Genomic DNA, 12,272 nt, shown 5'->3' with positions numbered 1-12,272 from the left:
CCAAAGGAGGGAATAAAGCCTTGAAATTCAAATGAAAAATTATTATATAAGCATAAAGGAAACCTATTTTACACCTGTAAGACTAAATGTATAAATATGAACCAACTGCTCCCTCTGGGAAATGGGGATTGTGCTTTTAATTCACCTAGACAAATATGCAGTGCATTCTCACTTCCACCTATACATTTCAATGAAGACTGGGCACCTGCCAGGGGCTCCTGAGTACCCCTAGACTGGCCACCTCCTTCCCCAGGCTAAGCACCTTCTGGCCCAGCAAAAGCCTCTCTGGCTTCCACAGAACGCCCAGAAAGCAGGTGAGGCTCTCTAAGCTGCAAAATCCTTGAGCAAGGTCATCTCAAAGGCTGCCTCTTGACAGTAACATTCTCTGATCCTACAGTCCCACACCCCCACCAGGACTCCCAAGGCAGTATCTAAAATCTCACAGTCATCAGAATGTTTCAGCTTCATTCATTCATTCATTCATTCAATAACGCCTCTGAGTACCCACCACGCACCAGTCTCTGTGCTCAGTGCCAAAGATCCTCTGGTTTACAAAAGAGAAACTGATGCTGCAAGAGAAGAACAGAAGCAAGAAAGAGCTTTGAAATCTAGGAGGCCTAAGTGAAAAATCTCTTCCCGGCCAGGCACGGTGGCTCACACCGGTAATCCCAGCTACTTGGGAGGCTGAGGCAGGAGAATCGCTTGAACCTGGGAGGCAGAGGTTGCAGTGAGCCAAGACTGCACCATTGCACTCTAGCCTGGGCAATAATTACGTAACTCCATCTAAAAAAAAAAAAAGAAAAAAGAAAGAAAGAAAAAGAAAAAGAAAAGAAAAGAAAAGAAAAGAAAAGAGAAATCTCTTCCATACTGTCATCTCTGAGCCTCCCTGAGTCTATTTCTTCCTCTGTAAAATAGAGATGCTGCTATCTTCTACTTGGGGTAGCCTTGAGATTAAGCAGACTCACTGTCAATTGTGTGGCACAGAGTGGGCATTCAAAAATTCTAATTGTGAACGTGAGTACCCCCCAAGGTCAAAGAGGAGCATAAGCATCCAACTTCAAGATCGTTCAGCTCTTTACTGTGTACCATCTGTGTTCTTTCAGACACTGAGCTCCGTCCCAGAATCGCAGAGATAAATATAAAAAAAAAAAAAAATCCCAGTGGCCAACTATCAAGGAAGTGGGAAACAAGGAGGCCAGCTTGCGTTGAGTGCCAACCAACTGTAGACCAACCATGACGCTAGGCGTTTTCACCCAACTCATCCATGCTCCTTCCGACAGTACAGATGGCCATGTTTTGAGTTCTGTTGGAGCACTGTTCACCGTGCATAGATGGCCATGCACCCTCGTGGTGCTCCAAGGGACAAGTCTCCAGTTAACCTGTGAGGAAACCTTAGCACACAGAGAGCAAGCCAAGGTTCAGTGTACTAGGATCATTCATTCGTTCATTCATTCACCCAATGACGTTTATTGAGCATCCATTATGGCACATAGGATACAGTGATGAACACACAGAACAAGTACCCTTGTCCTTGTGGAGCTTCCATAAGCTTCTACCAAGTCCATCCATATGCTTCTCCTGCATGTGGGAGAGGAAAGACCCCTCCCCGTGGACTGAACCATGATAGGGGAAGGAGCACCCCAGGGAGAGAAGGAAGTAGGAGTCCTGCAAACCAAGCAGGAGACATGCAAGCAAGAAAACTCAATTCCATCAGCTTCCTCTTCTCAACAAGCCAATCTAAGGTGGAATACAGGCGGCGTTTGATCTTTTCATCCTCATTCCCATCCTGCCTCAGCCCTGAAAAAGCCTGGGGGCCTGGAGGCAATGTTCGCCTGGGCTTGTGGGTTTCCCTGGAACTTGTGCACAGCCCGGAGCTCCAGGCCAGTCAGCGCACTGGGCTCACCACCTCCCTTTGATTGTTTGATGAAAGTGCCTTGAAGGTCCTACAGATGCTCTGCTGTGGTAAGGTAATTGTCCAAGGGCAACGTCTACAACCCATTAAGGCTGGACTTGGTGCAAATTGAACTTGGAGAACGCACCTCGGCACCGTCTGACACTTGGTCTTTTGTTTCGGCAACTGGGAGTCTGGGAGGAGGCTTTCCTCCCGAGGCTTCCAAAGGGTGCTAAGAAAGAGAAATTCCTGTTACACATGTGCTACCTCACATCTCTGCACGAGCATATGCACTTGTGTGTGCACACATGCACGTAAGTACATATGTAGGCGCACTCATACTCTCTTGTGTACACGCTCTTGTATACTCTTATATAGGTGCACACTTGCTCTCAGCCTCACATATTCATATGAACGTATCCCAGTACACCTTCATCCCAATGCATTCCCTTTAAACCACTGGGACCAGACTGGGGCAGGCTGGCAGGGGAGGAGGGGTGTTCTCTTCTTCCTGGGAAAGTTCTTTCTCCACTTCAGAAATGGAAAGGAAAGACGGATTCCCAGGCACGGGCAGAGAGGAAAAGGCTTTTACAGATATCAGGGACCACTCTGTAAAAATAGCTTTAACCACATCTCTGAAAGCCAGTAGAAAAGCATTAGTAGGAGAGGTAAGTGCAAAGAGAAGAAGGAAGAGGAGTAGGAGAAGCACCTTGGCCCGTCCTGGGTCTCCTTCTAAGCTTCAGCCTCGCTTGTCTTTATTTCCAGAACCTCAAGAGGTAAAAGGCTCCCAGGACCAGCCTGACAAAGAGATGAAGGGAGAAGAGGGAAAAATGGAGGAAAAGAAAGCAGAGAGGAGGAGAAAAGGAGGAAGGAGAAGAAGAAGAGAAGGAGAAAATGAGCAGACATGAGAAACAGGGAGAAGGAAGAATGGAGGAAGGAGAAGCAGGGAGAGGAAGAGGAGGAGGAAGAGGAGGGGAGGAAGGAGAACACAAGGAAGAGAAGGAAAAGAGATGAAGAGGGGCCGGGCACCATGCCCCATGTCTGTAATCCCAGCACTTTGGGAGGCTGAGGGGGGGTGGATCCCCTGAGGTCAAGAGTTCGAGACCAGCCTGGTCAACATGGTGAAACCCTATCTCTACTAAAAATGCAAAAATTAGTTGGGCCTGGTGGTGAGTCCCTGTAATCCCAGCTACTCACGAGGCTGAGGTGGGAGAATTGCTTGAACCAGGAAGGTGGAGGCTGCAGTGAGACAAGATCGCACCACTGCATTTCAGCCTGGGGGACAGAGTGAGACCCCCATCTCAGAAAAAAGAAAATAAAAAGAGGTGAAGAAGAGGAGGAGGCAAAAGAGGAGGAAGAGGAAGAAAAGGGAAGAGAAAGAGAAAATAGACGAGGAAGGGGAGGAAGAGGAAGAGAAAGGGTGAAGGAAGAGGAGAAGGAGAGGAAGGAGGAAGACCAGGAAGAAGGAAAGGAGGAGGCTCACCCGAGAGCCCACTTAGCAGTAGGCCTGGGAGAAGCCTGGTTATTATTACCATTGTTGTATCTTTACTGATGTTGTTCTTGTCCAGTTCTTAAAAACTGGAATCCAATGCATACTATTCCATTTTTCTGGGGAAAATGAAAATGCCAAGCAAGATTTCAACTTGGTTTCCTTTTCGTTCCTATTCATGTTTGGGCAGATTGTTTCAAGGTCACCCCTAGAAGAGTCCCACTTCTTAAAAGAAAAGCATAATAATAAAAGGTCGGTGCTTCTTGGAAATGTAGTGCTGAGAAATTCCAGTCTCCGAAACCTGGAAGGAGCCTCCCGAGAGTCCTTTGTTCCTGGATGTTCAGTTTCCCTCCCCACCCCCACGCCCACCCCCTCCTCTGTCATTATCAAACATTTGAAGACTGAATAATTCCATTTGTTGATGTCTTTGGCCTCCTCTAGCAGAGTGGAGCAGGCCGGAGCCTCTGAAAATGCAAAAGGCCCCCAACGAAATCAAAACCCCTGGTTTTCAAGGTGGATTTATCACCCTTTAAAGGAATATTTATTGGGTAATCGCTTTCCAAAAGTGCTCATAACACAGGGGTCTGAAATAAAGAGCGTCCTCTCCCTTAGGCTGAGGGAAGAGGCTGTTGGCCACTTGGGTGCAGGGAGGAGGGAGCCCCTTTGTGGCCTATGTCTTGGGAGGGGGCAGTCAGAAACAGGCCAAGTTTCCCCAGCTGAACTCAAGCTGGGGTCTTGCTTCTGTACCTTGGGCCTATTTATTTCTCTCTCATTTCAGTTGGGTTTGGAAGATGCCACTTGGAAACTTGGGAAGAATTCCTATTAGCATTGTTGTTGCCCTTAAGAAAAGGGAAAAGGAGGAATTCAGAGATTTCAGACCAGACAGGGTGAGCCAGAGATAGGAGACAATCGTCCAAACCAAACCACACTGAGATGGGAATGATTGCTGGGGGATTAGCAGGCTGGACTGGGCCCGGAGATGCATCCCCAGACCAAGCAGAGAAGGAGGATCACTTCCCAAAGGTCTTTAGTCAACCTCATCTGGACCAAAGGATCTTCCCAGGGATTCAGGTCTGAGTTACAGCCCAGAGAGCAACGGAGGCCCATACATACCTCAGGAAACCATGGAGATGGGAAAGGCGGTGACAAGATAGACAGTCCCAGAGAAAAGCTGCTGGGGTGAAGCCAGAAAGGCAAGGAGGAAAAGAGAAAGAGAGACCAAAAGAACAAAACACATGGAGGAGACCATAAGATAGACTGAGGGACACAGAGAGACAGGAAAAATGTTTGTGTGCGAGAGAGAGAGAGAAAGAGAGAAAAAGAGACAGAGAGAAAGAGGATGAAAGAGGGAGAGGAGAGAAAGGGACAGAAAGAGGGGGTCAAGGGCTAAAGGAAAACTTTCTGGAAAAAGTCCTGCCCAGCCCACACACTCAGAAGCCCCTCACAGCCTCCCTCACAGCAGCAATTGGAGGTCTTAGGAGTTGATTAAGCCTGCATGGGGGTGACTTTTTCTAGACAAGGGGGTAAGCAAAGGGAAATGAGAGGAGGGGACGCTGCTCTTCCCCACCCCCCGCCACAGTTCCCAGGTGAACCCCCATTTTCCCCTGCTGGATGTGAAATCGCCATTTCACCCTGCCACACTCCTTAATTGTTGCAAAAATCGTTTGTGAAATTGGTCTCCAACAGGCAAGAACGGCCACGCTCATTCCAATAGACAACCCTCCCCTCAACCCTTCCCCCTGCAGCAGCCGTGGAATCCCAGAGCTGCAGAAACGCTGGGGGTCTGTGTCACTACTGGACTCGCCACTGTTAGGTCTTTTGCGGGGAGGGTGAAGCACCACGCTGTGGGCAAGATGGCCCCAGTGCAGGACTCCTGAGGTTCTGAGGGTCCCCGGCAGCAGAGGTGTCCAGCTGTGCACTCGCCCCACTCGGCTCAAGATGCTACATGAGCACTGGCCAGAAGAGAGGGAGCCTCCCACCCTCGGCACACCCTGGAGGTCTTTTCCCACTCTGAGAATTAACCTAAACACACACTCGCACATTCCTGATGCACGCTTGAAGCCATACCAAGGCAACATGGAGGTGACCTCAAAGCAGAAATACAGACACGGACCCTCACTTAGAAACACACATTTACTCAAACTGACCCCAAACAGACCTACACACAAAACCCACCTACACCTTGACACACAGACCCGGGCACAGGCCTATATTCACACACAAGCACACTGGCATATTCCACAAATACAGGGAAGAAGTGCTTTCAAACCTTCCAGGCAAAGAGGACAACTAGTGACGAATGAATGGATGAATATGCAATACACCTAATACATATGTGTGTGTGTTATATGTGTGTATGCATAACTGTATATGATACAAATATATGTATATATACGCATAGAGAATATATATTCACCTATGGAGGTCAAAGCAGGCCAGGTCCCCAGCAAGGCTGGTGATGTAAGGGGTTGCCATCTTCCCTGGGCTTAAAGCTTGATCTCTCAATCTCTCCTGGGGGAGGGCCCCAGAACTTGGGCCAGGCAAAGTACCCCAGTGTCCCCCTTCCAATTCTAAAATTACTTGGCATCTCCCTTCTCAATTAGAGACAGTGTGAACTTAACAAGTTTTTCAGCAAGGCCCCCATTCCCAGAAGGCCCCACCAAAACCTGATGAGCCCCTTGTGCTGGGAGAGTGGGGAGAGGAGGGAGATCTGTCACATGCTGAGAGTGGCAAAGGTCACAGGTGAGGCAAAGGGGAGGGATGGGGACACCCTGGGGCCAGCCAGCAGTGAGCCCCCCAGGCTAAGACAAGGCTGACCCCACTGCCGGGAGAGGGCTGGCAGGGGGCGAGTTTGAGGGCTGGGTTCATTTTATTGTATTTTGCCTCCAGCGTGGGGCCAGAGACGCTCTTTCCCCTGGGAGACAAAAGGCCTGCAGTTGTGGCGTCCTGCCCCGCTGGGAGGGCGTTTCGCCCCCAGGACTCGGTGTCCTGAGGTTGAGGCTGCTGGTCACCCTGGCTTCAGAGAGTGAAGAATTCAGGAACCTCTGATCTCCCCACCCTGACTCCCGATCATTCAGTTGGGTCGTCCCCACAAACCCACCAGCAAGGAGCTCAGAGTTGATGAGCTCAGAGCTGTACCAAGTCTTGACAAGCTCCCTCCCTCCCATCTCCCACCTCTTTGGGCCCTCAGATCCTCACACCAGCACCAACTCCCTGTGAACCCAACTCCCTGCTGGAAAGGAGTTTTGGGCCCGGCCTGGGGGCCTGAGGAGGAGGGCGGCGGCTGGAGATGTCTGCACGGGGAGGGGCTGGAAGGGGAGGAAGAGACCTGTCCCTAACACTTGGCAGACCCACTTTTCCAAGCCTCGGAACCAGATACGGTTACTGGGGGCTTCTCAGAGCGGTGGGAAGGTAGAGTAAGAACCGGACACCGGGGTCTGACATTACACAGAAAAAGTCAGAATTCCTCCCTTCAAGTCACCCTAGGCCGGTTCCAGGGGAGCCTCACTGGAGGAGTTTCAGAGGATATAAGACGAGGGAGAAGATGAGAAATAGGGCGGACTCTGTCCCTGGAAGGCCAGAGAAAAGACCAGACTCCAGAGAGGCGCCGGACGGGAGGCAGACATTCCCATAGAGCCGGGACTCCGAGAGCGACCGTGGGCGACCTGGGGGCCGGGTACTCGGCGGATCCGGACCATTCATCAAAGGAAGGCACTGGGACAAAGTTGGCCTCCTCCCCTTCTCCCCCAGCCCCCAACTTGCCGGGATCGGCTCCCTCTGTTTTCACGGCGGTTCAAATTCTCCCCCAAAACGAGGTCGAGCCGGGGATTAGAAAAGAGGAAAAAAAATATTTGTTGGCGATTTCTTTTCGTTATTGGTCCTCCGCTCCCTTGTGCCCTGGCCCCCTTCCCTCCTCATGAATAAAAGAAAAGTCCGAACCTATCAGATCGCGTTCACTGCCTCCTCCTCTCCTCCTCCTCCTCCTCCTCCTCCTCCTCCTCCTTCTCGTACTTCGGTGAACACTTTTGCACAACTTACCCATCTGATCACTCGCGCCCCCTCGCTTTTCCATTTCTCTTTCCCCAACCCGGTCACCCCTGTCGCCTCTGTCTAGCCCCGAAACCCGAGGAGGCTCCTTCTTCCGTCTGTCCTCGGGTCTCCTAGGGGACGGGGGGTGTGAAAGCTGGTGTGGAGGGAGAAGCGAGTGTGGTCTGGAGAAAGAAGGCGTGGAGAAGAGGGAGGGAGCGAGAGCGAGAGAATAAATATATAAATAAATACGAGAACGAAATCCACTCCGCAGTCTCCGGGCTCGGAAACTTTGGCCCCGAGCGCGAGAGCGCGAGAACGCGGCGCTCGCCACTCTGAGGCTGGCGGCCCCGATTCCGGCCGCGTTCCCCAGGCCCCCCTCCGCCGTCGGGCCTCGTCTCCGGGTTCTGCCAGGCGCATCAGCCCGCACAACTTCAGGCAGAGCCCAGCCGGCAGAGGCGGACTTGGGGTTGGAGTGTTTGTTTGTTTGAACTTCCTTGTCGTCGCCACCTTCCCTCCCCCCAACCTCCGCCTCCACCACACCCCCCTCCCCAGCTTCTGGACGCGTTTGACTGCAGCCAGGGGTGGGGGGTGGGGGTAGGGAGTGTGTGTGGAGGGGAGGGAGAAGAGGTTAAAAAAAAAAGAAGACGAAGAAGACGGAAAGAAAGAGATCGCAGCAGGGGTGAAGGCAGCGGACGGGAAGCGATTTTTGCCGACTTTGGATTCGTCCCCGGCGTGCGCAAGAATGGCGGCCCTTCCCGGCACGGTACCGAGAATGATGCGGCCGGCTCCGGGGCAGAACTACCCCCGCACGGGATTCCCTTTGGAAGGTAAGAACGCCCAGGCTGGCCTCCCCGCGACTCCGCCGCCCGGAACTCGGGTTCCTTGGAGAGGCTGCGGTCTCCAGGGGACGGTGGCGGCGCCGGCAGTAGCAGAAGGATCCCGGTCTCTTCTGGGTCCCAGTCCGGGCGCGGAACCCAGGAAGTTTCTGGGACGCATACTTGTCCGCTTCTACGTGGGTTTCACTGACCGGCGGCCTTCGCTTCGCAGGTCGCGAGCTGCCGGCCTTTACCCGCAGGGCTGAACTTCTGGTAGATTTGGACTCCTAGTAAATATCAGGTCCCGGTGAATTTCAGCTCTTTCCACTATTTCCATGCACTTCCCTGACAATTTCTCGGCTCTCCAGACTCTCTGGCTGCCGGCTTTCTACTCTTGTTTTGAATTATTTTTTTTCCACCCCGGGATTGGTCTTCCAGTCCTTTTTATTTCGAACCACATACCATGGGTGATACTTTATATGCCTCAACTACCACGGCTATCCATTTCTTCCGAAGCCACACTCAAACACTCCTGCTTTTCCGCCTGGAAACAAACTAATTGGAAATAATAATTAGTAACGATTTTCCCCCTAAAACTTTTTACTTGGGCTTCCGCACTCTGGAAATCTCCCGGGAGAGAACCTCTAAACGGCGAGGTTTAGAGAACCTCTCAACGGCGAGAGGGGCACGGCAATGTCCAAACCAGGGGAAAGAGCTGATTTTGTAAAGCGTCCTTCCTAAACATCCAGCGCCCGCCCGGGGAGAGCTGAGAGGACGGGCGGCCGCGAACCGGTCCCGGCTGGAGAAAAAGATGGGAGCGCACAGCCGAGAGACCCGCTCCTGTGTTTTTGTTTTCTTTTTAAACTAACGGAAGGCCTCAACCTGTCACTGAGGGATCATTTGGTTTCTGAGGGTAGGTAGCCTAGGGTGTCACAGAGAAGTCGTTACAAATACGTGCGACTTTTTTTTTTTTTTTTAATTACTCTTCTTGTAATCGTTTGAGTCCCTGGCGCGTGAGGAAGGGGAGAGAAGGCAGGGAGGGGGTGGGCGGGCTGGCAGCCTGCGATCCGGTAGGAGCTCCCTTGGGCAGCGAGACGGCGCCGGGTCCCTGAATTAGACAGAGGCGAAGAGAGCGGCTCCGTGATCAAGTGCGCGCCGGCAGCCACGCAGGCGGGAGAGCGCGCAAACCCGGGGATTTGCAGCGGCACTCTCCTGTAGCGAATGCAAGTAAAACAGGCGGCTGAGGATGCGCGGCGGATTAGAACAATATTTGCCCAACATGACGCAGAATACTGAGGAGAGCCGAGTGCCGGTCGCTAAAGAGGCTCTTGAATATAAAGTTGGGCGCTCGAGAGCTCTTGAGCGCTAATGGCATATCCCGCCACGGAGACCGAGTGACTCTGACTTTGCGACGCACGATTTCTGATTAAATCCGAGGGTGGCTTCAGACACCGACTTTTACAAAAAGAGGTGGGGGGACCGGGAGAGCAAGGGAGGGGGCGGTAGGAACGGCCCAGCAGCGGAGCCTCTTCTCGCCTCCTCCCTTTCAATTACAGTCAGCTCCCTCCACTCCTGTGGCTGTGAAATCGTTCTAATCTTCCAGATCTCCGCAGCCGCTGAGTCCCCAAATTGGGGGGATCGAGGCCGGATTAGTGCGCTGGGTGTCCCCCCAACCTTCTGTGAGGAAATCGTGTAGACTTCGCATTAAGGCGACCAGGGCGTTCTCCCCTCCCCAGTACACACCAGGGATGCCTGTCTTCCCGGTTCCCAAAGTCACCCCCACCCGGAGACTGTGTCCCATCTGCCTACCAGCCTCACAGAGCCTGCAGGCACCGTTCATGGATTTGTGAGGCCAAGTGAACTATTTAATTTCGGGGCTTTGGGGCAGTGGTGTCCTAAAAATTGTCCCAAAACAAAATTAGGACTTCGAGGGTGGTTAGAAGCAAGGGGAGTCACCCAAGGGACAACCAGGTGCCCTTGGAGGCAGCAGCCCACAGCATATGTCACCAGTCCCTCGGCTGTGCCTCAGCTGTTCCCTGGGACAGTTCCACTGCTCTAGCCAGAGCTGTAAATGTAGTAATCAGTCAGCGCTTTCTAGCCCCCGACAAACTGGATCATTCATGACTACCAGGAGTGTAGAACTGGCCACATCACACCCGTTATTGGCCTCTCCAAGACGCAGGCAGGCCTGCAGCCCAAGCTTCGGCCTGAGGGACGGAGAGTCACTGGTCCCAAGATCTCTAAGGCTTTACCAGCCTGGTGGCTCTGCTGTCTCACCTCCGTCTCTCTCCCTCCCCTTCTGAGCAGCATTCGAATCCCCCAGGTGTGTCCTCATCCCTGGTAGTGTGGCAGGAGTTGGGGGTCACAGCATCTGGGGAGATTCTTGCAGCCGTGACTCCTCTATCCATCTCTGCAGGAGATTTCCTAGATTTATGACAGTTGTTTCCCAAACTACCTCCCTACCAAAGCCCCAATGTGAGGACCACCGGGATCGCTGTCTGAGGTCTTGGGGCTCAAACAAACAAAACTGGAGTCAGGGAATGAACTCAGTGTCTGCTCTCCGTCCTCACCCTGCGCCTCTCTTATTCTGCATCTCCCCTCCCTTCTCCAGTGTCCACTCCGCTTGGCCAAGGCCGGGTCAATCAGCTGGGAGGGGTCTTCATCAACGGACGACCCCTGCCTAACCACATCCGCCACAAGATAGTGGAGATGGCCCACCATGGCATCCGGCCCTGTGTCATCTCCCGACAGCTGCGTGTCTCCCACGGCTGCGTCTCCAAGATTCTCTGCCGCTACCAAGAGACCGGGTCCATCCGGCCTGGGGCCATCGGCGGCAGCAAGCCCAGAGTGAGTGTCTTTGCCACAGAGGCTGGCAGCTGGCTTCCCATGGTCCGGGGGTCCTGGTTGTGGCCCCTCTTACTACCTCGTGTCATCCAGTGGCACCAGGCTGTAGGAAAGTAGAGCTGGAGAGTGTCTCCTACTCCCAGGTATCCTCGCATTGCTTTCCTATTATTTGAATTTCTCAGAGATAGGGCTAAGTAAGGTCTAGATTGTCCAAGACCTTGAGGCCAATGAACCATTCCTGGACTGTCCCCACATTTGCCTCAACCCCTGTCACCTTCCAAGACCAGAAGACATCTTCTCTCAGTCTTTCCTGAGATAATGACGGGGACCCTGGGGGTCCTAAGTAGAGTTTTTTATTGCCTATCCCTGTCTCACCCGCGCCCCCCCCACACACACACACGCCAGCAGACCCCCAGCTGCCTTCCTGGGAGCCAGGAACCAGTTTCTTGAAAGGATAAAGCCAATCTCTTGGGGGATGAGGGGACACATGGTAACCAGAACCACCAGCCTGGTCTAGGGCTCTTAAGAGGTGATATTAAAAGTATTTCCCTCCCCCCATCCCATCTTTCCACTCCTACTCTCCCACCTCCACTTCTGAAGCAGGTGGCGACTCCGGATGTGGAGAAAAAGATTGAGGAGTACAAGAGGGAAAACCCGGGCATGTTCAGCTGGGAGATCCGGGACAGGCTGCTGAAGGATGGGCACTGTGACCGAAGCACTGTGCCCTCAGGTGAGAAGGCAGCTGAGCTGGCAGAGCTGGCCCAGAGAGTGGCCGGGGCTCCAATGTGGAGGGCTGGAGGTGGGAGAGAGGGAAGGGGAGATGATGGTTGACTGGGAACTTACTGAGAAGTTGGGAGGAAAGGAGTACAGAAAGGCAGAGAGTTAAGGCATAGGAGTAAATCATAACAGAATGGAATAAGATGGAAAGAAGGAATAGGGAAAGAAAAAAAAGTTAATAAAGAGGAGAGAGAAAGAAGAGAGAAAGGGAGGAAGGAAGGAAGGAAGGAAGGAAGGAAAGAAGGAAGGAAGGAAGGAAGGAAGGAAGGAAGGGGCAAAGAGTTAACCTAGAAAGTAGGATGATGAGAGAGTCCCCCTGGAGGCTTTCTCAGAGAAAACGGCTTCAATAGATGGATCTGTCCTAGGAGGGTTGATGTCCATGGGCTTCCCTGGACCACCATCTCTGAGCTATCATTTCCGCTCTGTC

The 12,272-nt window shown here is 52.6% G+C and overlaps 1 protein-coding gene across 6 annotated transcripts in view; it reads left to right on the top strand.

Annotated features, from left to right (window-relative positions):
* Window positions 1-7,397: 7,397 nt before the first annotated feature.
* Window positions 7,398-12,272, top strand: part of PAX7 (paired box 7) — a 118,857-nt gene continuing 113,982 nt past the window's right edge. For 4 of the 6 annotated variants that reach the window (XM_007980289.3, XM_007980287.3, XM_007980285.3 and 1 more), the window contains exons 1-3: window positions 7,398-8,236; window positions 10,836-11,071; window positions 11,669-11,798. In XM_007980289.3, the coding sequence (XP_007978480.2) occupies window positions 8,152-8,236; window positions 10,836-11,071; window positions 11,669-11,798 (451 nt within the window). In that variant the 5' untranslated portion in view covers window positions 7,398-8,151. The remainder of the gene's footprint in view (window positions 8,237-10,835; window positions 11,072-11,668; window positions 11,799-12,272) is intronic. The other 2 variants (XM_007980288.3, XM_007980290.3) reach the window with 2 other exon arrangements.

This window comes from Chlorocebus sabaeus, chromosome 20 (genome assembly GCF_047675955.1).
Source record: "Chlorocebus sabaeus isolate Y175 chromosome 20, mChlSab1.0.hap1, whole genome shotgun sequence".
In the NCBI taxonomy this organism is placed as follows: domain Eukaryota; kingdom Metazoa; phylum Chordata; class Mammalia; order Primates; family Cercopithecidae; genus Chlorocebus; species Chlorocebus sabaeus.
This window is presented reverse-complemented; position numbering and strand designations above follow the sequence as displayed.